Raw genomic sequence first — 26,465 nt, 5'->3', positions numbered from 1 at the left:
GAGGCCTCCTCCCACCTACCTTCACGGCCTTGGCTCTGCTGATGAGCCCGTCGTCCTGAGAACTCCCGATGAGCAGATCCACCTTGACCCGCGGAGCTCTCTGCAGTGCTCTGGCTGGAGCTTCTTGGAGGTACTGGCCGTTGACCACAGGGCCCCAGTAGTGGAAAGGGCCACTCACGGCCAGAAGCTGCGCCAGGAGCAAAGGGGTGTCAATGATTTATATGGACTTTGTCCTTTATAAAAATGGTACCGGAATCACCGTTGCATTGCTTCACTTAATCGGGTCTGAACCATAATGAACACCAGCGCTGCTTATTTACCCAAAACTCTACTGGGAAATAAGAGTAACGTGGCCAGACAACAGCCAGGCGGGACACCAGGCGACAGCGCCGGGAACGGGGGTCTTGCTCTGAGCAGTGGTCGGTCCCTAGGGGAGCATCCCAGAGCCTCCCGCCAAAGTGACAACAGATCCACAGGGAGGAACGGGTAAGCCTGAGCCTGTGGTTGAGTGAGTGAAGCGAGAGATATTGATCGAGGAGGAGGTGGTGGCCAAAGGCAGGATATGACAGGGGAATTCATCAGCTGTAGCCATCATCCGATTAGCCCACATTTGGAGGGGCTGAGGATAAGACCTGCGCCGCGCCTGCAAGTCCAGGCTCATTGCCGAAGGGATGAAAGTGTCAGCTCAGATGACAAGTTATTCCTGCTAGAGTCCCCTTTGTTAATATCAGGGCCAGCCAGAGAGACTGGGGGCTGTGAGCAGGGTCTTTATAGGCTGGAGAAGGAAGCGGACAACTGTCCTGCCTAAGGAGGCACGTTGGCCTCGCTCCACTGCAGCCGTGACCACAGTGCTCAGTACATGTCGCTGTGGCTTGACGGGGTGCCACCAGGGTGCCAGCAAGACCCTTTACCTATGTCACTTCATTTTCTTTTCCTCCTCTGTAAGGTTCCCATCATTATCGCCATCGTACAGATAAAATCTGATGAGCAGAGAGATCTGCCGACCCTCAGGACCTGTGCTTGGTCCATCACATCCTGTGGCCTACGCACGGCACAGGGGCTCTGGAAATATGCACTCGGTTCCAGCTGGTCACCAGCCTACTGCGTGGCCTTGGGTGGGTCCTGTCTCCTTTCTGGTCTGGTTTCCATTTGTAAAAGATCAGAGGGTGTCCCTCCCAACTCGCACACAAGTGCCCACCTTGGTCTGGGCGTCATTGAGGACTCGGGCAGGCTCCCGGCGGAGGCAGGACACCATTTCTTGGATGGACGAGGTGGGGCAGCCAACCTCCTTCGCCAAAGCAGCTGCCTGCTGCCGAGCCTTCTCCGGCCTGATGACAGCGGCGGGGGAGAGCACGGAGCCGCCCTGGAAGACAAAGCAGACTCAGGACCCAAAGTCTAGATCATCTCCCATCCTCTGCTCAGCCCAGAGACCTCAGGGCCTCACCAGGGCTCTGCATCCTTCTTCTAGGTACGGGAGTCCCAGGACCCTTCCCGGGATACCCACAGGCATCTAGGAAGTCAGAGCTGATCAATATTATATCAACATGTTGTGAGCTCTTGAGTGAGTCTCCCTAGGCCTCAGTTTCTCACCTGTGAGAAACAGTGAGAGCAGTGGACCGAGTGATCTTCAGTCTTGGCTATGAACTAAAGTTGTATATTGAGGCAGAGTTGATGGTGGTTGAACAGGGACAAATATCAGAACTGTGCCCTGAGAAGAGGACTCTGCAAAAGTGGATACATCCCACCAGCACCTCCTGGGGGCTCCTTAAAGAGCAAGCTTTCCTGGATCAGTTAAGCTAGAGTTGGACTTTAAAATAGATGCCCACTTAAAGGTGATGGAAACACAGTCATTGTGAAAGTAAGTTGTATCATCAAAGTCATTGTAAGTCTCCGTACAAATTTCAGGTCTCTGGGAGCATTTCCTCTCTAAGAATGCAGGTGGTGGTTACTGGGTTCTGGGACATGGCTCTCCGGGCCTGGACTGTTGGTGGAACTGGGTCTTCCGCCAGGGGTGGAAGAGGTGAGCTGAGTGGGGTCTTGACCAGGGTAGGACCCCGGGGCCCATCCTCTGTGGGTCACCCCTTCCCTCCAGCTCAGACGCGGGCTACTGCCCACCATGGAATCAGGGACGGTCTGGGACTGGACTGCTGCCACCGCTACCATTACTCGTGATGCTGCCACTAATAATAGTAACAGAACGGCCGTCGACTGGGGACTTAGACTATCTCGAGACCTTCCGCCTTTTTATCTCATTGGATCCTCATTAGAGATGTGTACGTTAGCGGCTGTTACTGTCTCCATTTTATAAATACAGAAAGAAAGAAATAGGGAAATTAAGTAGCTTGGCCAAGGCCAAAAATCTTATCAGAGGTGGAACCAGCCTGTGGCTTCAGACAGCTGGGCTCCAGAGTCTGCTGTGCTCCAGGGCCTTGGGCAGAAGGTGGAAAGCTCTAGATCTATGACCAGCCTCTGTAATGAGGGGCAGCTGGGCTGGAGAGTATTGGTCATGGGGCACTTACTGCTACCTGCCTGGTGGTCCCCCTCCCAAGAACCTTTTCTGCTTTGTCTCATGTAATCGTCACAACCAGAACACAAGGTAGGTACAACTGTCATCCCCGCTCTGTCGGCAAGCAAACTAAGGCTCCAAGAGGAAAGGGAGAATCCTCACTTATCAAGTACCTAATATATACCAGGAGCTAGGAGCTTGGCAACCACAGTTTATAAGTACTTCACATGTATTAACTCAATAAATCCTTGCCACAACCCTGGGAGGTAAATACTAGTTATGCCCTTATCTTAGAGAGGAGGAAAGTAAAGCACAGAGAGGTTCAGTATCCTGTCCAACGTCGTACAGCTGGTGAGTGGCAGGGCCGGGACCCCAGTCTCAGCAGCCCACCCCTGGGCTGTGCTCTCAGGCCCCCGTGATGCCAGGTGTGTTTTCACATCCAGAACAAGAAGGTGCGTCCAGGAGCTGAACTGCCCCCCTTGCTCCAATGTAAAGAGAACACTGGCTGACTCCATGGTATATGTTTCCATTTTAGGCCCTACCCTGAGCTAAAAACACCAGCAACACAGAGCTCGGTTTCCTCATACGTGAAATGGGTTTACCAGCAGGTGCGGCTCTCTCTGGGTCTTTGAGAGGGTCGTTGAGGTAATGCAGAGGAAGCATTCCGTCCGGAAACTGTAAAGTACGGTGCCCATGCTCCCCTGGGTCGTTGTGTTCCTACCCACCGTGTAAAAGAGACAACAGACAGAGGTCTAGAGGCGGGGACACCGACCCTCCTGAGAGCCTGCTGGACGAGTTCCCTGAAATAGGGAGTACATTCCAGCGCTGCCCCCGGGAGGTCCCAGGGGTCTTCGTGCTTCAGGTCAGGACTGAGGGTCACGGGCAAAGCACGGGCACTGCAATGGCAATAGGCCGCCCTGAGAGTAGACAGAGAGCTGAGGGCAGTACTGGGCCAAGCAGCTGCCCAGAGGGCAGGCAGCCCTCTGCCTGGGGCCTGGGGCCTGAGGCCTGGGGCTGGGCCTGTCCACACGGAACGTCGAGGCTCCAAATCCCAGAAGCTAAATGCAGCGAAAGTAGAAGCTCTGTGATCCAGACCCGCCCCAAGTCTGCAGGCTGACTTCACACGTTCCTCGGCACCTTTCCTCCTGGGCACCTTGACACAGAAGTATCGATCCACGTGGTCCCTCTGGGGCGGCTGGGATGCCCAAGAATCACAAGAGCCAACCTCAATGGAGCATTTCTGTGCGTCCTCGGTATCCGACAGATATTAATCTACTTAAGCCTCACTACCATCCCACGAGGCAGGGGGAATTAGCACCCTATTTTGTAGAGGAGGGGGTTTCAGGCACAGAGAGGCGCTGTGGACCTCCAGCCAAGGGCTCTTGCTCTGAGCTTCAGCGTCTACAAACCAGGGCAAGTCCTAAGCAGTGATAAAAGTAATATGCCAGCCAATGCCAGCCAACCTGGAGCTCAGCAATGGTGTCGGCAAGTAAAGGTCATGATGGTTGAACCCTGACGTGGAGTCCCTGTGCCCGTGGGTTTATCCTTCCAACGCTTGAGAATGTCAGCCTTTCTGAGAACCACTGAATGTGCTCAGTCTGAAGGGAAAACACACACACACGAAGACACACACACACACACACACACACACACACACACACACACTAATACACATTCACGGTATTCAAGGTTAAAGCCCCATGTTCTAAATGGCGCTTTGAGCTGACAAAGTGCAGAAGGATGAGGTGGGCCTCTGAGCCTGCTCTGCCCACAGAGAGGCTGCGAGGAGGTGCGGACTTCAGGATGGGGCCCTCTAATGCGTTCTACGTTTTCTACAGATGTAAGAAGCCAGAGTCCCTGATACGGTGAGGAAATGGTTAAAGGCGTGGGTTACACTGACATTGCAAGAGGGAACTCAGAGAACTTTCCTGTCTTCAAGAACTCTGTTTTAATCGATCTTTCTGAAGGAAGCCACGTTCTTCATGGAAAATCAGTGGTTAAACAAGCCAACGGCCGGCTCAGCCCTCACCTTGAAGCACTTGGTTGAAGACGGAGAACTGGGGGCGGCAGGAGGGTGTGGTGCGCAGAGTCGTGCAAAGAGCGGGGCCTTTGGGGGCAGAAGGAGCAGGTTCAAACCCCAGCCCTGATGCTCGCTGATGTAGTGACCTTGGGCAGGTGAGTGACACCGGGGGCCTCGGTTTCCTCATCTGTGAATGGGGATGACGAACCTACTCCACAGGTCATGGTGAAGATGCCCAGAGGAGGTGGCTGCATCTTCCCCACAGCGGGAGGTGAGGTCCCTACTGCTGTGAGCGCCGCGGGGCTCAGGGGACCGGGGACCGGCAGCAGGGTCTCTCCAGCCCGCCTGTCACGCCAGCCGTCCATCCCCAGCCCTGGGCCCGCGCTTTATCTAAATCTGACCTAGCTATTGAGTGGCAGTGAATTTCCGCTTGCTGTTTTTTTTAACTTTAAAAATAGTGCAGGGCAAAACCACAATTGCTGACCACTGCTTTTTCTTTCTGGAACCTCTGAACACAGGAAGGTGTCTTGACCTCAGCCAGCCACTATGGTCACCTGAGAGTCAGGGAATGCCCCTGGCCAACCACGGGCACAGAGCACGTGCTCGCAGACAGAAAGACACACTCACAGTATAGCCGTGCACACATACAATCACGCACAGACACACACACACACACACACATTGCAGACACACACTCGCACACAGAGACACAGATAGAAAGACACACACAGACACACTCAGCCACACACAGACACACCAGACTTTTCTTGAAATGGACACCTCCGTGAGCCATTCACAGGTCTTCCCCAGAAAGCACCAAGGAGGGGGGAGTTTCTGTAACGAACACGCCGTCCCAGGAGGGCCTGGTGGCCCTCTCTTAGGGGGACAGCTGAGTCCAAGGAAGTGGCTCTCGGTGGCAGATGAGCCCTCCAGGAGGTGCCCGTTCCTTCTCATCTCCTTCCTCAAGTCCGTCACCTTCTGCCACCCGTCCCCCCCGCAATGGATCCCTCACCCGTGAGGGGGCCAGTGATGTTACCTCATGGGGAAAGAGGGGGTGGGTGGGAAGCTGGGCGCCCGCCGGGGGCACAGTGTGGAATCAAGGAGTTAATTCACGCCGAACCCTTGCGAAGGTGCCCTGCGTGTAGATGTAACAATGATGGCAATAATGCTCATTTAAACAACGCTCACCATGTGCCACACACTCTAGGAGGCTGTGCACATAGAGGCTGGTTTACGCTCAAGAACAACCCTACGAGGTGGGGACAGGGTTATCGCAGCCTTGCAGGTGATGAAGCTCAGGGCAGAGGTCAGGCTCCTTGCCCCGAGTCTCACAGCTGGGGAGCGAGGGCACCGGGATTTGAACCCAGGCAGCTGGCTCCTTAGTAGCATGTTCTAACCTTGTGAGCCCTCAGTCTTATGCCTCTGGTCACCGGTCCCTTTCCGTCCCTCGTGAATGTGAGGCCAAAGCAAAGTGGAAGGTCATGGCTCCGGGCCCGGGCAGACCAGGGTTTCGACCCCAGCTCCACCTACTGCCATCTTGCCAAGTCCCTTTGTCATTCTGAGCTTCCAGCTCCTGATCTGAAAGATGGGGACACTTTGGTGAACACTCATGGGGCTGGTACGCAGAGTGAGCGAGATGATGGGTGCAAACTACCTAACGTGGAATCATCCCTCGATAAAGTTAGTTGTGATCACCGTGATGAATACCGTTACCTATAGGTGTTTTACTCCTACAAGTTGACGTACTATCATTTGATATTATCATTATCAAAGTCACTTACTTAAACCTGTTGTTACAAACCTAGTGACAGGTAGCGAGTCCCTTGCAATCTCTGTCTTGGATTTCTGCTCACATGCACTTCCTACTTTTTGAAAATACGGACTATATCCATAGGACACACATGTTAGTGGCCTCAAGATGAGTCTGTCTATCATCAGCGTCAAGAGAGAGCAGGGAATTCTCATGCTTTCAAAGTTCAGAGTAGGGAGAGATTTCTGAGCATGAGGGGGGTCCAGAGGAAGCTGCACAGAAGTAGGACTTGAGTGGGCTTTGATGGGAGGAAATGATTAGAGAAAAGGAAAGAGGCCAGGTGGCCACTCTTGGGGGGAATAGGCGGGGATGGCAGGTGAACTCAGGGGTCTGATTACCCAAGGGAGCTGTAGGGGGTAGCAGCTCGTTGCAAGTATCCCAGCATCCCCAGAACAGGGCTTAGAACTCAGAAAAATATGTACTGAATGAGTGAGCCAGTGGCTGTGTAAGTGGATGGGTAGATGGATGGATGGGTGGATGGATGGACCAATTAATTCTCCTGGGTGAAGAGAGGCATGGGCATAGAGAGGTAGTGAGGAACAAAAGGGAGAGGGCTTTAAATCCAGCCTAAGCAAGAGGTGCAATTAGAAGGTAGTAAACCCCAAGATACAGGACAGGTATCTCACAGGCGGCGAGGAGTCAGTAAAGGCTTCTGAACAGGTGTTAGAGAAGGTACTTTAGGAACGTCCTTGAGTCATTTGTCTTCGCATCTCGGTGCAGAAAATAGTGTATAGCTTTCAATAGCCTCTCCGCAAATGAGCCTTGAAGCTTCCTGAAGATGAACTTCTGATGGCAGAGGTTGGGATGGTTATTCCTTTACCCCCGGAGCCTAGCACAAAGCTTGGCATACGGCAGACCTTCGCTAAACATTGGTGAGCAGGAACTCAAAGGAATGGCTGGATGGTGGGTTGACCGCTGAGTGGGACGAATGGGAGAGGTGCTGTCTGAGGCAGGAAGCCCAGCAGAGGCTCGTGTGGCCAGAGGAGAAAGGGGTGAGGCGTGATCCAGAGCATCACTGCCACTGCCCTGCATAGGACCCTCTCCTAGGAACGGGCCCAAACCTGGAAGGTTGAGACCAGAATGTTGTAGACTAGCCGGACCGGGGGACACCATCGAGGCGGACAACTCAGAATTCTGCAAACTAAAGCAAGAGATAGACTTTTAAAAAAACCTTCTGTACATCCAAGTTAATATTAGTATTCTCTTTAATCTTTTCTACACCGAAATCGTCTTCTTTTCTTGATCCCTAAAAGCATGAGTTTTAGTCTAATTTGTAACACTTCGAGTTTGGCAAAATTTCAGTCAAAGGGATGATAATTAACACAACTTTCATCTTGAAACCCTAGTCTGAGGGCATAAGAGCACGCTTCCCCCTTCCTCTTCTTCTTAGGAATCAGCAGTTCTTGTTTTTAGTTGGTGAAAGCCCAGGGAATTTGGATGAGGAAAATAAGCTGTATCTTAGCCCTTGTTAATGTCCTTTGAATATCAGACGAAGTGTTGCCCTTGCCTCGAAGCATCTTAACACCAAGTTCAGGGATGAATCGTAACCTAGGGGGGCGCGTGAAAGGCAAGGCTGGAAAGAGGCTCCGTGAGTACTCCCCGTCTTACGGAAAAGTGTGTGTGTACGAAATGCATCACCTCTCTAAGCCTCAGTGCTCTCCGCTATAAAGCTCCAGCCTCACAGCGTTGTTGCAAGAGGTGTACGAAGCGCACTGTGTGAGGAACTCAGCACGGGGCCTGTGGCAGAGCACACGCTCACCACTGGCTTCCGTTCCTTCTCTTCCCCTTAGTTCTGTGGGTCCTCCCAATAGGACAACAGCTCGCCAGCCCTTTGGTGACTAATTCTACCTTGTCATTCTCTTTAAACCTTTGAAAGCAACTTCCAGTGTGGACAAGTGGGGTAGCGCTTCATAAATTGCAGCCGATGGCAGGAGTCAGAACCTGCAGGAAAGACAAACAGCCTGGTCCCTCTGAGGCGCAGGGAACAGAGCAGGAAGTACGGCTTCACGGCCAGGTCTGCTTCCTCCCGGCCCTGGGACGCCTGCTAAGCCCTCCACAGCCTCTCTCCACCTCCGTCTCTCCATCTTTATATAACTTTCGTCAAAACATTTTTTAAAAAGCTTCTGGGGCTTCCCTGGTGGCGCAGTGGTTGGGAGTCCGCCTGCTGATGCAGGGGACACGGGTTCGTGCCCTGGTCTGGGAAGATCCCACATGCTGCGAAGCGGCTGGGCCCGTGAGCCATGGCCGCTGAGCCTGCGCGTCCGGAGCCTGTGCTCTGCAATGGGAGAGACCACAACAGCGAGAGGCCCGTGAACCACAAAAAAAAAAATAAAAAGCTTCTGGCCACACCACGCAGCATGTGGGATCTTAGTTCCCCAGCCAGGGCCTGAGCCCCCTGCACCGGAAGCACCGAGTCTTAACCACTGGACCACCAGGGAATTCCTGCTCCATCTTTATATAACGTTTAAAGGGAAGTGGAAGGGAATTAAATGTTTACAACGTACCTTTCAAGAGCCAGTCACTCATGCACATTTTCTCATGTGATCCCAGCAACAGCCCTATATGGATTATCATCCCCACTTTATAGATGGAGGCTCAGAGTGGGCATGTACTTTGTCCAAGGTCTTGGGACTAAAAGCAGCAGAGCCAGGGTTATAAAGCTTGCGCTGTCTCTCCCCTACACTGTCCTACCTATGGCTGGAAACAACGAGAACTCAGCCCATCACACCCTTATTTTCCACGTCACTCGGTGTGGCTTATGGGCGATGACCCGCAAACAAAATCTTTGCGAGGGTGGCCAGGACAGAGAGAGGAAAGGCGGGGAGAGTCTGGCTTCTCCTGTGTCCGGAGTGCCGAATGGGGAACAGTCACACAGGACGGCTTGCAAAGGTCCCTTGTCATGCCCTCGTTATGTCTGCAGCCTGGAAAAGCCACACAGACCAGAACCCACCCTCGGTCACTTTGATGTGCATTTACAACTGTCCCACACTCTGCTTTATACAGAGCGCTCACTCAATCTCATTTCAATACGCTCACCCACCTGATGAAGTAGGAAGAACCAATAGTATTTAAAAAGAAAATACATTACTTGTTTAATCACTCTTTTGTACGTTCCCTACTTCACTCCAAAAAGAAATTGGGGTATACTCAGGAAAGGGTGTCAGAGAAGTTTAGCAAGCTGCTGGTACCAGGTGAAGGAGGTTAAGAAGCCAGATTTCCTGAACCCCAAGATGCTGTGGCTTTCCCATGATGCCATGCTGCCTTGATGGAGGGCAGGGGTCCTGTGAAATTCACGCCATCTCCCCACTGCCTATCACTCCACCAGGCTCTCTGGATAGCCCAACTTTGCCAATTCCCAGAGTCCCCTATTAATTCCAGGAGAGGGAATGATGGGTGAGTTTTATGGGCTTTTTACACTTTTCAGAATATTCTAACTTTTCTCCAATGAATTTATATTACTTTTAATTAGAAAGAATTTTAATTACATTTAAAAGATCAGTTCCATACTAAAACATAACCTGACTCTTGTCAAGAGGAAAGCAGCCATAGTCACTGATCAGTGGATGAGTGGCAAGGCCAAGACCATGGAAGGACACTTGGCAGGGGAAATAAGAGGAAGACCCCCGAGGGCAGGAGAGGCCGTCCTGACCGAGAGGAGTGGTCCCAAGAACAAGCCTTGCATCATCGCATCACAGGTCTGCCGAAATGGCAATCTTCTTCACACCCTGGAAAAAAGCTAACGTGCATTGTCCTACAGCCTTCGGTGTCACCTGTTTAGTTAAAGGCAGAATGGCAACCTTTGCAATCTTTAAAGCAAAAACAGCAGCGCAAAAGTCTATGGTAGAGAATACAGGCGAACAAAACAAAGAAAATTAAAATTACTTACTGTCCTCTCAATCATGACTGCTAAATACTGTTATCCTCCTAGCATGTGTCTTCCGTGTGTGTGTGTGTGTGTGTGTGTGTTATAAGTAGGAAACAGGTTAAACCATATTGATTTTGAACTTGTCGTTTTTTATCTCACAGTCCATTGTGAATATCAGTCTGTGCTGATACCTAGCCATTTAGGAGATTTTCTAAAGCCATCGTGCATCGGGTATTTAGGCTGTGAGGGAGAGAGTCATGGAGAGGTTAGGAGCAGCTGCAGGTCACACTTGGATGCAAAGCCCTGCTCTGATTTGTACTTTTTGATTTGGACTCTTCCTTCATCTGTAAGAAGGAGTGTAATGATGCTGAGAGTTTCCCTAGAGGACTGTTGTAGCGAAAAATAAGACGATTTTCATATAACAACAGGGTGCATTACACATGTGAGTATTCAGTAAATGATAGCTTTATTGTTTCTAGTTTTAGACAACACTGAAATGCACATCCTTGTAGCTAAATCTATTCACATAGCCATCATGATTTTCATATACAAAAGAATTACTAGGTCAAAAGGTGTACGTATGTTTTTTCTGCGAGATAATGAAAACGTATTGAATGAGCAGTTCACGTAATATTTTAATCGTTTCCCAGTAGATGCCGTGTGAAAACCTTTATTAACTGGAAGTATTTCTGTATTGTATATGTATGATAAACATTTAGATAGTATTTTAAACCATGTTTCTCGGTCTCTATAGCTAACTTTTTAAAAATGGTTTTAGGGCTTCCCTGGTGGCTCAGGGGTTGAGAGTCCGCCTGCCGATGCAGGGGACACGGGTTCGTGCCCCGGTCCGGGAAGATCCCACGTGCCGCGGAGCGGCTGGGCCCATGAGCCATGGCCGCTGAGCCTGCGCGTCCGGAGCCTGTGCTCCGCAACGGAAGGGGCCACAACAGTGAGAGGCCCACGTACCGCAAAAAAAAAAAAAAAAAAAAAAATGGTTTTAACGAGCTATAACTCACATACCAGACAGTTCACTCACTTAAAGCATACAATTCAATGGTTTTTAGTTATATTCACAGAGTCATGCAACCATCACCATAATCTAATTTTAGAATATTTTCATCATCCCACAAAGAAATCCTGTACCCACTAGGAGTCAGTCCCCATCCCCCACCCTCACTCCCAGCCCCTGGAAACCACTAACGTACTTTCTCATTGTGAACATGTCATATAAATGGAATCACACAATACCGTGGCCTTCATCCATGTTATAGCATGGAAGCATCAGTACTTCATTCCTTTTGGTTGCTGAGTAATTCTCCACTGCCTAGATATACGATTATTTTGTGTACCTATTTATCAGTGGATGGACATTCGGTTGTTTCTACTTTTTGGTGATTATAAGCAATGCTGCTGTGAACATCCGTGTCTAATTTTGCGTCTGTGGTTACACGTCTTCATTTCTCTTGGTTGTATTCCTAGGAGTATGTATGTGTGTATGCTGGGTCATATAGTAACCCTATATTTAACCCTTTGAGAAGGTGCCACCATGTTTTCTAAAGCAGCTGTGCCACTTTATATTCCCACAAGCAATGTACGAATGTTCCGATCTCTCCACACCGTCACCAACGCTTTGTCTTTTTTATTATCGTTATGGAAATTTTAGTGGGTATGAAGTGGTATCTCATCATGGTTTTAATTTGCATTTCCCTAATGTCTATGATGTTGAGTATCTTTTCATGTGCTTATGGGCCATTTGTATATCTTCTTTGGGGAAACATCTATTCAGATCCTTTGCCCATTTTTAAATTGGGATAATTTGTCTTTTTGTTACTGAGTTATTAGTGTTCGTTGTATATTCTGGATACAAGTCCCTTATCAGATACATGATTTGTAAGCATTTTCTCCCATTCTGTGGGTTGTCGTTTCACTTTCTTGATGGTATTTTTTGCAACACAAAAGTTTTTAGTTTTGGTGAGACCCAATGCATTTATTTTTTTCTTTGCTGTTTTTTGCTTTTGGGGTCATATATAAGAAACCACTGCTTAAGCCAAGGTTCAGGAGCCCTGCCTAGCATTCTAACTATACATATTTTTAAAACATTTTTTTATAACGTGCTGCGAAAATGCCTTACAAAAAGGCATTATTATTTGCAAACTTAACCCACCAACCAACCGTGTCTACACATGGAAGGAAGAGGAGGAGATGCCAGCAGGTAGTGGGTGCCTGCTGCGTGGCACGCCCTTTACATCATCTTCTAAACCTTGGAACTGGGGAGAGAAGGCCGTGTCCATTTTATGAAAGAGGCACAAAGCCTCAGACAGGATAAATGACTTGCCCCAAATCACCCACTGCTTCCGAGTTGGATTCAGTCTGTTTGTCTCCAAAGCAGCTGCACCGTCCGGCCTCCCTATGCCAAAGGGAATAGGGACCAGGCAACTATCTGCTCTCAGCCTCCCTTCTCCTGACACCTTTGGCAAATGGTACTCTCCACGGGACCTGGCTACAGATTGTCCCCTGTACCTGGATGCGCTGTGTGGAGGCCTTGCCCAGGTCTCTGCTGTGGGGAGCCCTCCCGGGTCGGGGAGCCTCCTGGGCACTTACTCGGCCTTGGCTTGGCCCCTTTAGAACAGAGCTTGCTCTCCTGTCATGTTTCTCCTCCGGGCTCTTGGAGACTTGACAAAATGCCTTTTTCCATCTGTCACAAACATTACATCCAACGGCCTCAGTCACCTTCTGGCTGTCAGAAACCATTTACACTCTTGGCACTTGAAAAGTACTGCTTTCCCAGGCAAAGGTATCACCCTTTAAAAGGGACACCCTGAGTGATGGCCAAGGCAATGGCTGCCCCCTTATTTCAAAGGGAATTGAAAAGGCAGGCTCCTGAGCCTTTCTCCCTGTTCTCAACAAGCAATTCATACATACACGGTGGGCAGGTGTCGCTTTTTAAAAATAATATCAAAATTATAACTTGTAAAAGTGCCTAGATGTTTCTTCCCAGTCATGTGTTCCTGTGGCTTTGTTTCAGGGACCAGCTGGCCCAGAATAATGCCTAGGGCAGCTGGGACTGTGTGGAAGAGAGGGCAAGTCTTGGCCTCGGAGGATGTCAGCCTAGGCTTTCCCACATTCTTATTCTTTGGCTTTGAACAAATCAGTCACCCCTTTAAGCCTCAGTCCCCTCAACGATACAGCACGTGCCTCACAGCCTTATTGCAAGAGGTGTGGGAAGCACAGTGTGAGGAGCTCAGCACGGGGCCTGGGGCAGAGCAAACGCTTCACTGGCTTCCGTTCTTTCTCTTCCTCTTAGTTCTGTGGGTCCCCCCAGTAGGAATGCCAGCCTTTTGCTGACTAATTCTACATTGTTGTGCTCTTAAAAATTTTGAAAAGCAAAACCAGTGTAGAGAAGTGGTAAGAACACGGGCTTAGAAATCAGAAAGACTTGCGTTTGAGCCTCTGCTCTGTCCCTTGGTGGCCTTGTCGTGTTCATAGTGATGCTTCACCAAATCAGTTAACTTCACCAAATCCATTTTGTAAAGTCGGGATTTTATTCATCCCTCTTAGTTTTGTTGTGTGGGTTGGTGACATCAGGATACATGAATAAATGGTACTGACGGCAGCTCTGGGGGTTAGCCAGCCCTTGCCCAGGGCTGCACTTGCACATCTAATTTCAAGGTGGAAAGATGGAGGGGTGAGAGGCACTGCCTGGATTCCCAGCCCCGAGGAAGCTGGCCTAGAACCGAAGCCTGGCCACTCTGCCTCACGGGAGAGACTGAGCTGCCTGTTTTCCCTGTAAGTTTGACTCCACACTCAGCTGTGGTGCGTGAACTTCCCCACCAAACATGAGCAGCTAGAAGACGGCAGAGCCCATACCAGACATCCAGGAGTGCAAAAGCCATGTCTGATTACTAGTTTCCTCCCCGTCACCCCCGACTGCCTCCCTCTCTCCATCTCCCCTTCCTTTGCTTTCTTCCTTCTCCCTTCCCTCCTGGAGTAAATGGCCCCGATCAGCTCCTGACCCAAGAAAGGGCTCCCTGTGCCTGCCCTGCAGAAGCACAGTGTGTGTGGAAGTTCTGAGATTCTGGCAGGTGTGGATGGTCTTGTGTGTGCAGGAGGGGAACTGGCTGGGGGATAGGGTGTCCCCTCAGGGGACAGTAGCAGCAGGAGGGGTGACCTGGGCTGCGTGGACATGAGTGGTGGTGACTCTGGGTGGAGCGAGCAGAGCAGAGAGGAGGGGTGTGGCCGGCGTGGGTGTGACATCCCTGGAGAGGTCAGCTGAGGAGGGGCACCTCGGCAAGAGCCTGTGCTGGGAGGAAGGGCGCTGGCCCAAGAGGGCCTTCCTGGGTGCCACGAGCAAAGGCGTGGGGAGGGGGCTGCCCCAGGGAGCTCAGTTACAGGGTGCTGGGCTCAGGTTACAGGATGTGAGCCCCTGTGCTGGCCACAGAGGGTGGGGAGGAGGCCTGGAGGCAGAGGCCGCGCCAGAAATGGACTGTCCAGGCTTCCCGTAACGTCTGGGCCACAGAGGCCACCGTGGACTTGCTCTTTGAGGTTGCAGAGGGCGAACTGTCTGCACAACGAGCTGAAGTGAAACCCGCGACCCGGGCCTGTCCTGATGGCTGTGCCTTCGGGCCTGAGCCTCACACCCCAACCCTCCCGCACTTGGCCTTGCATGTTCAGTTGGGCCTGGCATTTTCCACTGCCCACTTCCTTATCTTGCATTAGCTCTAGCTGGGTGTGAAGTCTGAGCCCAGCGCCCACCCTGTAAACGAGGGTAACCCCGGGGCCCATCATTCCGGCAGACCCGCTCCCCAAACTTTCCCGTGTGGATACTCCCAGGGGACTCTGGCTAAGGTGCTGATGCATTGCTATGAACTAAATAGGTACCCTCCTGAATACTTGCCCCAGCTGAGCTCCCGGAGTCCATGTCACATCATTTGCAACTCCATCCCCTTCAAATTTGTCAGGGAAAACAAGTATAAATTATTATACAGTGTAGAAAAAGGAATGGGCAGAGCATGGGCTTTGGGATTAGAGAAATCTTACTGAGTCCTGAGCTGACAACTCGGTAAGTGGCTTTACTCCCTGGGTCTCAGTTTCCCCACCTGTAAAATGGGTATATAATAGTGTCTCAAGGTACGGCATCGAGAGCATGGGCCGTATGTCAATTATTAGCCCAGGTTCAAGTCCAGCATCCCCCACCTACCAGCTGTGTGTCCTCAGGAAAGCTATTTACACCCCCCGTGTCTCAGTTTCCTCAAATGTAAGATGGGGGTAAGAAGGATATTTACCTCACTTGCTTGTTGAGATGAGTTGGTGACATAAAAGGTAATGTGCTTACATGTGTTAGGTTTCTAATAAACAGTAGCCGTCATTAAACTCAGAATTGATATTTCAAAGAGTTCTTGCAAAAATTAAATGAAATAACAGGTTTGAAAAATACTTTATAACCTGTAGAGCACTGTCAGAGATCAGTTATTATTATTTATAACATTATTGCTACTCAAACTAAAATTTAAAAAAATAGTGAAATTTTCTCCAGTCTAAAGAAGGCTTTGGGGTTGAACTTCTGTTTTGGCCAAGGATATTTTAAGCAGCTGAGCTTGTCTGTCCTTTCCTGTCCCTCCTTGGCGGCCTGATCATGCTGGGTGTAATTAGCTGTGGCTCAGTTGAGGCTCAGTAAAGGCTGGCTGACAATTTAACACCCATCCAGTGGCCTATAAATGGATGACACCGTTCTAAATTACATCAAGGCCAGTTCTGAGCTTGTTCTTTAGAGGACAACCACAGAATCTCGTCACGCATGAAAAGCCTATCTCACAGAAGTGTTAAGGTATCATAGAACGAGCAAGTTAGAAGTTAGAAAGGGGACCTTAATAAAAGCCACAACCATCCTGTGATAGATCGTAACCTCCTTTCGTGCCGTGAAAGCACATTTCGAGGTGTTTGGGCGAGTTTAATTGCTATTATTGTTTACGAGATGAAAATACAGGGGCAAAGCAGTTAAGAGGTCTGACTCTGGTCATGCTGGGAAGCTAATCACAGAGGCCTGATCTCTAAATGTCTGTCCAGCTATTTCTACCAGCCCAGGGACACAGCCTGCTCTGCTGCTAGAAGCTAGTCCTCTATCAGGATAATTCCGGGGGCATTTTTGAGCCCCTCTTATATGCCAGATGCTGCAGGGAACCTGAAGATGACTAAAACCCTCAGAAAGTTTGTCATCTACAGGGACGGGAGTTTTTTTGTTTTTTTACTCCCTCTCTCCCACCCTGCAATTCTCCCTCCCTGCCCTTCCTGCTTCCTAGTAAATGCTTGATGGCCACTTTGGCCATGCAAGGTGCTAGTGCTGCGTATCAAGCACTGACAAAACAGGTAGGCTCCTTGCCTTCGTGGAACTTAACGGTTCTGGAAGTCAGACCAACATGGAGATGGGAAAGGGAGATGTTAAGGAGACCCTTGAAGAAATTCCCTTCATGGGGCCTGATACCACCGGATGCCACTATGCACCCCCTCTTCTTTCTCTTGGGGAGACTGCCTCTTGTCTTTGTTCTAAGTGGAATTCACAAGGATCTCTGTGCCCTTCCCAGAAGACTGACTATATATTTGCCCCAAGAGAAGATAACCCATAATGTTTCCAAACTCCTTGCTAAGAACACTCTTCGTTTAGAAATGATGCCTTGTCTCCTCCTTTATGCTTCTACTAGAGTCTTGGTCTCCTAAATAGGGTGCACGAGACAATCCATTGGAGCACAGGAAGAAAATTCTAAAATAGTTACTTATAAATATCACTTAAGTAGCCTTAACCTTTTAAAACATATTTTTTTTTAGGAAATTCCCTGGAGGTCCAGTGGTTAGGGCTCCGCACTTCCACTGCAGGGGACACGGGTTGGATCCCTGGTCGGGGAACTAAGATCCTGCAGACAGATGGCACCACATCTTCCATCCCTCCTCCCCACCAATGTCACGGGGCAGGAGCCAGCCTGGGGAATAGGCCATTGGGACAGCTGAAGAACATCACCTTAGGACAGAGGACATGAGCTGGGGGCACAGGGCTTGATCCCACCTTTTGCAGGGGGTAAAGGGAACATGAGCCCTTCCGCCAGGCTCTGAGTCCCTAAGAGGAAAGGATCAAGCCCTGGCTGGCCTGGACTGGAGACTCATCCCTGATTCTGGCAGATCCTAAAATGAGGGGAACAATAGAAGTAAGTTCAGACGCAAAGCCATCAGAGCCTGCCAAGCAGTAGGAGAAAGGGGAAGGTCACTGAGACGGCAGGTTGGAGCCGTGAGGACCGGGGAGGAATCCACACAGATGCCAAGCACGATGCGGGGAGGGTGGGTGGAAGGCTGGGGCGGGTCTGGGCTGAGACTGAACTGGTCTGAGGAGGGTCAACTCATCAGCCTGTCCCAGGTGCATTTGAGAGGGAAGAGGAGATCACAGGGGGCAGCATGACCGGTGAGTGGCAGATGCCCCTCCTCACTGGAGGCACTTCCACCTCCAGACCAGATGCAACTTGTCATCCCGTAACGAGAAAAAACGAGAAGGCACAAACGGAACGTCCTGGCCAGCACCCGCAAGTGTGTAGCCTCAGTGGACTCTGCTCGTGTTCACGGGTGAGCTGAACACCACCCGTCCATTGAGCCTCGGGCCCACTGCAACATTCAGAACCATTTCCTTTGGTTTCCCACAGTGCTGCCCTGTCATTGTGGTCCATCCCTGACCTCCTGGGTGACAGGGCATGTGTCCCAGTCATCCTTGTGCCCCCAGAGCTTAGCCTCATGACTGGTGTGAGGCTAATATTTATGTAATACAATATTTGTTTACATAAATAAACACCTGTTAGATCTAGAAAACAAAAGGGTTTGCATCTTAGTGCGTCTAGAGGAAGTTAATAAGGAAAGCAAAGTTGCAACGTTGCGAAGGCTGAAACCGGCTCCCTGCTCAGAGAGCCTCCCCGGCTCTGGGAATGCACTATCCCTGAGGGGGACACAATGGGGTCGGGTTGAGCAAGAACAGAAGAGAACAGCTCTGGTGAATCAGCAGCATTTATGCAACTCCTCACAGCAGAAGACGCTCCTCCGGACCGTCCCCCTGCTCGGCCTGCAGCCCAGCATTCTTGGCAGCGCGGTTGACAGCTTCAAGAACATCTTCTCACACACGTTCTGTTTCGGCGCGGTCACCACGGGGGTGCCAGGGAGGTAGTGAAACACCAGGGTCAGGGCAAGTCAGCAACAGTCCCAGGCTACCCAGTCACCCCCTGGACATGGGCACAGTGGTTCCCGCCACCCGGGCTCCTGCGGCTCCAAATTCTGGGCTTCTCCTTCTGCAGCAGCTTCTCCTGGGTGTGGACTGCTGCCTTTGATGGAGACCGCTCTCTGGTCCCTGCCTGCCTGCTGTCGGCCTCCGCCATCAGACTCGAAGCTTCCTTAAGCCCCACTGTGCCTTTCCCCTACCCTCCAGAGTCTGCATGGGCCTCTAACCCCCTAGCTTGTGCCAAGGCCGGCTCCTTTTCCACCCCCGTGGGTCTCAGCCAATGGCACAGAGGGCCCATCCCCCACCCCGGGCCCCTCTATCAAACTGGCCATGTCATTTCCTTGTAGAGTCACCGGAATTGACAGTTACTATAGTTCAGTCCTTATCCCCTGGCTCCTTGGAGGAGGTAATAAGCTCAGTGAGGGTGGGGCTTTCATGCACGGCTGAACTCCAGTGCCTGGAAAACATCATTGAATAAATGATTGAATGAGGGAATGAATTCAGAGTCTAACTCACAATAGATTCTCAGTAAATATTTTTTGAAAAGTTGCCGAAAGCTCATGACTTTTGACTATCAATCTAAACCTTTTTTCCTCCTCTGTGTGAATTCTGGGGGAAAAAAACTCCACTTCTGCCTCTCCCTGCGCACCCGCTCTTCCCCATCGAGGCGAATCATCCGTTCGGTCTTTGCACCATCTCCTCTGCACCTTCCCAGGGTGCCCTGTGCAGAGCAGGGGCTTTTACGAGTTGTCTAAGGGATCATCTCTCTAGTGCAGAGTTCTTGCTAAATCTAGAAGCAGCCCTGGTGTTTTTAATTCATCTTTGACAACACCGAGAGAGGTTTCTAAATGACTGTTCCCGCTGGCCGTATTGGCCCTGCTGGGTTGGGGCCGTGACACTGGCCTTGGCTCTGCTTGGGGACCAGCTGTGTGATTCTGGGCAAGTCCCTGGATGCTCTGTCTTCTCTGTGAAGCACGGGTTGGGCCAGGGCTCTCAGAGGGAACTCATCTGGTGTTCCCAGATCACGCAGGCGACTCCGGGCGGGCCGCCTGGAGTCGGCATCCCGGCAGCTTCCATCTCTGCCACCAACAAGCCCTTGCGCCCCATGTGCCTGGGCTTTCCTGCTTGAGACTCACTTGCTATGAACAGGGAGCTGTACACTATCATTTAAAAATTATTAGACCCATCATTTTGCCACATTTGCTTTCTAATTTCTCAAATACATTTCTCATTTTCTTTCTCTTTGTATGCGTGTGTGTTTTCTTTTTTTTTTTTTTTTTTGCGGTACGCGGGCCTCTCACTGCTGTGGCCCCTCCCATTGCGGAGCACAGGCTCCGGACGCGCAGGCTCAGCGGCCATGGCTCATGGGCCCAGCCGCTCCGCGGCATGTGGGATCTTCCTGGACCGGGGCACGAACCCATGTCCCCTGCTTCGGCAGGCGGACTCTCAACCACTGTGCCACCAGGGCAGCCCCCCTTTTTTTTTTAATGAACCATTTGAAAGTTAAAGACGCCATGCCTCTTGACCTCTAAATACTCAGAAATTAACACTTTCTTCACATAACTATAATGTCATTCTCACACCCAGGACAATTACCACCGACGCAAGTGACCTAACATGCCGTATATATTTGAATATCCCCCAGCTCCATCCCAATGTTTTTCTAGTCCTTCTCCCTTGATCTAGGATCCAGCATCACACATTCAGTTACCCCGTTTTCTTAGTCAACTTGAAGCAGAAACCTGGAGAAGCTGATTATTTTTCATAACCTTTCTGGTTTCTTCTGGTTGTAGCACAGCCGAGGGGTGGTATGCCTCCCCGGGAAGGCTGGTGGGTTGCTCCTTTCTGTAAAGGGTCTTTGATGTCCACTATTTCAAGCCTCTGCCAATTAAAAACTCATCTACAGCGGAGCCAGGGCCAGAAGCTCTGCTCCAGGGTCCACTGGGCAGTGACATCAATAAACTGAGAAAAGAGAAGCTGCAGCTCTGAACTACAGCCTCCTTGGACCCAGGGAGCTTTGGGGACCGTGAGAGCAGCCTCTTGGCCTCCTCTGCCTTTTAATTAGAGACAAAAAGTTCCAGTGTCTGAAAGCCAAGCGTGGCCCAGACATTTAGAATCAAGCTGCCCATATTCCCAAGTGCTTTGTCAAAAAAAATGAACAATGCTGCTATCTGCCCTGTCCTTACAGAGAGAAGTCTGCTCGGTGCCGTTGCTGAAAACAGGAACCTGCCTTCTGCAAGCCTTTCTTGTTTCTAGCAGAGGAAGTTGTAACTGGTTTAGCAACTGCGCTTCTCGACAGCATGGGCTCCTCAGCACCCGCGCAAGGCTCACTCTGCTGCAGGAGCAGCAGCTGACGGAGAGGCGGTGACGGTGCTCCTGGCGGCCCTGCTTCAGCTACTCCCAGGGGAGGCCATGCCCAGCTGTTGAAGGTATCTGGGGGGGCATGGGGGTCTGAGGCGGGGGAGGCTTCAGGACCCCAGAGACACACAGCTGGTAGCAGGTGGACTTTCTGGAGACAGATGTGCTCTGGGAGGACAGGCAGAACCTGGTCCCAAGCGAGGCTCAGCACCTAACGCGGTGGCTGGCACGTCGTGGCTGCTCAGTGATGGGGAACCGCACGGCAGGAAGGGCTGGGAGAGCTGGGACGGGCACGCTCCTGACAGAGGAGATTTTTTCCAGCCACAGAACATCCTAGCACATAGCAGGCTTCTTATCAAGGGCTCTCCTGCTCGCTATTAGACTTTTTAGCAGCGTGACCTTGGGCGAGACATTTAAACCTCTCCAGGCCTTCATTCTCTCCTCTGTGAGGCGGGAATAATGGTACCCAACTCACACAGGTATTGAGCAGATTAAATGAGCTGACATATGCAAAGCGCCCAAGCCAGTTTCAGACACATAGTAGGTGCTCAATAAATGCTATCAGTGTGGAGTCAGGACGTCTAAAGGTACGTGGAGCCCAGGCAGGTGGACATCACAATAGTGCTTCTAGGAGTTTGGGAGTGTGGATCTTCTGTGGGAAGATGCCAACGAGAGCGGATGATAATAAGCAACAAGGATCCAAGCAGGTGGGCTGTGTACAGGGCAAGAGCAGTATTAAAGGAAGGGCAAACATGCGAGGCACGTAAAACCTGAAAACAAGATGTGAGGAGTAGAAGAGATCTGGGAGAACCAGAATCCCCTCAGGAATGCGGCACACTGCACATCTTTTTAGGTTCTTAGATGTCCAGAGAGCCTGGTGTCAGGGAAGTGACCTGGGTTTTGGCCTCAGACTGTCCTGAATCGGGGTTATGCACGCAGATTGAAGGGAAAGAGTCTGCGAAGCTGAGTGGCAGGGGAGGGGTGTTGCATGAAAGGTTCTTCTCCTGCACTCCTCGGCACAATCCTGTAAGATTACGATGATTATTTGCTTTTGACAAATGAGAAAATGAGGCTCAGAGAGGTTATGAACCTTGGTGATTCATCCAAGTCACACAGCTGGTGAGAGCCTCTGAGGGCTCCAAGGGCTGAGGTGGGGAAGCGGGAGCCTTACCTCAGTGAGAGCAGGTGTGGGAAGGACGAAAGTTTGTCTTTAAAGCAGTGCTCCTGTCTTAGGAGAAATAACACCCCATAGTTGCAAATCGTCTTTCTGTAGTTTGCTATAAGGTGCCACAAACTGGGGCTGTGGTCCTTTTAAAACTGGGGAGGTAAGGCCAAATGAAAGTTCTGGCAAAATCTGGTGCAATCTATAGTCTCCAGTTGGAAAAATGCTATTCAAGAGTGCTTAACATGCTCTGACAAATATAATAGTAATAATATTAAAAAACGATTGCAAGGCAGAAATAGAGACACAGATGTAGAGAATAAATGTATGGACACCAAGGGGGCAAAGCGGGGCGGGGATGGTAGTGGAATGAACTGAGAGGTTGGGATTGACACGGATACACTGATGTGTATAAAATAGATAACTAAGGAGAACCTGCTGTATAAAAAATAAATTAAATAAACTTCAAGAAAAATAGTAATTAAAAAAAAACAAACAAACGATGGAACAGACAGGCTGAAAGCTGTTTAGACTCCTGCGTCTTAAACGGATCTAGAATCAGGGAAGTAAGACCAGGGAAACCCATTGTTTTAATCAGCTACACCTGGGCCAACGTTCTGGGTCCGCCACCAGTGAACTAACTGAGTGACTCTGGGCAAGTTACTTTGCTTCTCTGAGGGTTAGTTTTTTCCTCGTAAAAAGAAGATCAGCTTCCGTGTGTGTTAGTAAGAAGTTTAAATTATATACAGTATGTAGGAGATGCTAAATACTAAACAGCAGCTATTAATATCATTCCTAACCCAGACAAGTAAAGTACCCCAAGTTACTTGTATACCCCTAGGCAGTAAACAGTAGCAGACTGTGTTAAATACGATGGGTCAAACTGCACAGGCGATGACCTGGACATTCCTTCTTGATTTTTCTGAGCGCTTATTTCTAAGTGTTCCTCCATCTCATATAAGTGAGACAGGCAGGGGTGGGTAGGTTTGTATCGCACTGAAATCATTTTCCTATTACAGAAAAAATTTCCCCACGCTGAGCTTTGAGTGCGGGCGATGTATTTCCAAGGGGAGTGGATCTTTCTTAAAGACTTAGAAATGATTCATTTCAATAAACCCCAATCAGCTTCCTGCATTAATAGATGCTGCTGGGTTTTAATTTTTCATTTGACATTCAGCAAGAATTTATTTCCCCCAGCTCTGAAAGAAGCTGGAGCTTAAAATTCTCATTAAAATTTTCCGGCATGTGAGGCCAGAGCATTTGGTTCCTGTCAGCCAACCTGAGGGCCCTGTAAGCACATGTATCCATCCATCTGCCCACCCGTGCATCCATCTCTCCTTCCCTTAATGAATATGCATTGAGGCTGTACTGTGTGACTGACTTCCTCCCTCTCCTTCCTCCCCAAGAGTTCCAAAGGAAATAAGTACACTGGGTCCGAACCACTTCCTCCTATCTGAGAACCACGAAGGGAGGGGTCTCATTTAATTACGGTAACTTGAGCTACAGACAGAAACTGTGTGGCCTCAAAGTGGCTCACTATTTTTGTCAAACAGCTTTGCAAAGTCACACTTCCCTCCTTGGCACCATCCAGGCAGCTGGGACCATGGCCGGGGGGCTCAGGGTTGGGGAGCGGGGAGGGAAGGTAGGGAGACTCAAGGAGCTTCAGAAGAAAGTGGGAGTCGTCCTCCTGACTGTGCTCAGGGGCAGAGGGCCACCTTGAGAGGGTCAGGCTGCCCCTGAAAGCACAGCCCCGCCTGCCTGCACTGTACTGGGTACTTTGTAGATGGTAATTTTATCCACTCGACTGAATTCAGTGAGCGCTTACTATGTGCCAGGCACCTGCTAGGTAATGATTTTTCATTGAGCAATATAATAGACATGGGATCGTGTTCTCAGGGAATCTATAACCTGGGGTTGTTAAAGAAACAAATACATAATGACGAACTGTGGCGTGAGCCACGAAAGGGACCGAGCCCAGGACAGAGAGCAGAGGGGAGCCAGTTGTCACTGAAGTCTTTAAGTTTAGTTCTCATATTAACCCTGGCAGGCGGCCGCGCTCCTTCTCAAAGTACAGATGTGCCATCTCCCCTACTCTTCCAGACCTCCAGACCTTCCAAGTCACATGGACAGTCAGCTAAAAAATTACATCCTCTGAACAGAACTTCTAAGCATCCAGGGTTCAGGACCCACTTCCCAACATACTACTTTATCAATATGCCTATCGGTCCATCTACTGAACACCTGTGATGTACCTGACCCTCTAGCACACAAGAGAAGTGCCGTGATCTTGTCATAAAAAGGGGTCGATTCAGCTTTATGGAACCGTCCGTCCATTTCCTTATGCCTCAGAGCAGAGTACTTAAGAGTTGGGCTCTGGAGCCAGACGCCTGGGTTCAAACCCTGCCTTCTCTTTTACCAGCTTGGTGATAAACTCGGACAAGTGCTGTAAACTCTCTGGCCTCGGTTTCCTCAATCATACAAGAGGCATAATGACAGTGTCGTGCCTCTCCCAGGCACAGTGTCTCCTCAGTTTTCATCTATTCCTTGTATTTCCTTATGGAACACCTACTGTGTTCCAGCTCTGAGTGAAAACAGACTTCTGTCTTCACGGCACTTACAGTCATTCATCAAACAATCACAGAAGTGAGTATCAGAGTCATAATCTACTTCAGGGGCAATGCAGGTGACGCCGAAGAGATAAGGATGGAATGGTGAGCTGAAAAAGAGTAGCTCGGGGGTCCTCACCCCGGGCACCTGTGTGTTTCGACGAGTGATTCACGCGGGGCTCAGCACATGCAAATGCCGTTAGGAGGCAAGATATGAATTTTCATCTCGCTCCATAAGCTTATGAGCCTTGCTGGTGGTTCGTGTGTATGACCCAAAAGCAAAACTAAGTCTTGTTGGGAAAAGCAATGTAATAGAGGAATCACTAACTTCACGATCCCTGCCAGGTGTCCAGATGCCCTCCTCTTTGTAAGGAGTCCTGCATTTCCCAAGCATCCAGATTTGAAATGAAAGGAAAAGCCTATTTCATATTCACTGTTGTCCCATTCTGTCCAATTGTGTATCTGTGTGATCTACCATCAAAATAATTGTCTTTACGACTGTTTTCTCATTGCCAAGGATTATTCTCATTGCCAAGGATTCTCATTGTTAGCTTATAGGTTATGAGGGTATCCAGGACCTGGCCTGGGGCCTGAACCTCATTTGTACCATTTTTTGTCAGACGTGTTCAGTGTCCAACAGGCTCACAGACTGGAGGTACCATATCCCACCAGCCCTGGGTATTGGCTGTGGCGGGGGGACTCTTGAGTATGAAAAGCTGATCTAGAAAAAAAAGAAATGGGGAAATTTGAAATTTTGCTTTCAATGACGTGTTAAAAGCCATGTCAGGAATGACTGTATTGCCCACCTCTCCGTGCTGGACACCGCTTCACATGGATCCCGTAGGTTCGGGGATAAGGCACTTGCTTGTAGCAGTTATTGCCAGCAGAGAGTTGAGCCACAGAGAGCCCCCCGCCCCTGCCCCGCAATGTGCTCGTTTTGTAACACCTACTCTCTAATCCTTACTCATGAAAAATCCAGCGAGGCAGATATGGTTATGCTCGTTTTTTAAATAAAAACAAACAAAAAACAGTGGAAAGAAGTTTAGTGACTTCCTAAGAGGTGAAACTGAGATTTGCCCCAGCACCAAGAGGTCCCAAATCTGGCTTCTTCCTACGACATCCTAAAATGACCATAAACTGTTTTCTAGGATGCACCCACCCTGGTCTTAGGGTAAAGCCAAGCCTCCCTTTTATCCTGAGGGCATATGAGATCCCCTTCCGGACACCCGAGGGTGGAAGGGGCTCGTGGACATGTGGGTCAGTGCTGGCAAATGGGCAATGGCTCTCTGTGGTGGACAGGGTGGTGGACAGGGTGCTTGACAGGGGGTCATAGCACTTATCCAAACTTACTGAGCGACCCTGAGCAGATGGCTTGCCCTCTCTGAGCCTTTTCTTTGTAATGTGAGGGCACTCAACTGCTCTGTTTCAGTTGGTGCTTTATGATATCCTAGGATCAGGGAGTCCTTTCAGGAGAAACAAAGGGGCAAGAGTGCTGAGCCCCCAGCCTCCAACCGGCAGCTTGCTTTGATCTATTTTTCATGTTGAGCTTCTGCGGCAATTTTGTTAAAACAGGTTTCAACCAGCAGACTGTATCGCAGCCTCCTTCTCCATGGAGTGTCAGGAGGAGAAGGTGGGCCGGGGGGGCAGGGAGGACATGTCTGTGGCTGCACCCGCCCGGAGAGGAGAGCAGGGAACGATGTGGGTCACAGGGGTGGTGCACCTGCCAAGCGAGGTCAGGATGTGGTGGGGTGCCCCCCGGAAATCCTGCGAGATCCTTGGCAGGGGAGCCAACTGATGCTAAGGCCCTGTCCCAGCTCTTATTGCCCCTGGTGCGGAAGGCAGACCACAGGCAGCCCTGAGCAAGTACCAAGGCAGTTGGGCGGATACCCGGGACCA

The 26,465-nt window shown here is 50.2% G+C and overlaps 2 protein-coding genes across 2 annotated transcripts in view; one reads left to right on the top strand and one right to left on the bottom strand.

Annotated features, from left to right (window-relative positions):
* Positions 1-26,465, bottom strand: part of TG (thyroglobulin) — a 239,456-nt gene that overhangs the window by 34,486 nt on the left and 178,505 nt on the right. The window contains exons 41-42 of the mRNA XM_024741005.1: positions 1,199-1,363; positions 20-187 (exon numbers count right to left, since the gene is read on the bottom strand). Coding sequence (XP_024596773.1) covers positions 20-187; positions 1,199-1,363 — 333 coding nt within the window. The remainder of the gene's footprint in view (positions 1-19; positions 188-1,198; positions 1,364-26,465) is intronic.
* The window catches only part of SLA (Src like adaptor), a 34,850-nt gene continuing 28,980 nt past the window's right edge, over positions 20,596-26,465 (top strand). Inside the window, exon 1 of the mRNA XM_024741006.1 lies at positions 20,596-20,872. The gene's annotated coding sequence lies outside the window, so the exon portion shown is untranslated. The remainder of the gene's footprint in view (positions 20,873-26,465) is intronic.

This window comes from Neophocaena asiaeorientalis, unplaced genomic scaffold (assembly GCF_003031525.2).
Source record: "Neophocaena asiaeorientalis asiaeorientalis breed wild unplaced genomic scaffold, Neophocaena_asiaeorientalis_V1.1 scaffold177, whole genome shotgun sequence".
Classification (NCBI taxonomy): Eukaryota; Metazoa; Chordata; class Mammalia; order Artiodactyla; family Phocoenidae; genus Neophocaena; species Neophocaena asiaeorientalis.
This window is presented reverse-complemented; position numbering and strand designations above follow the sequence as displayed.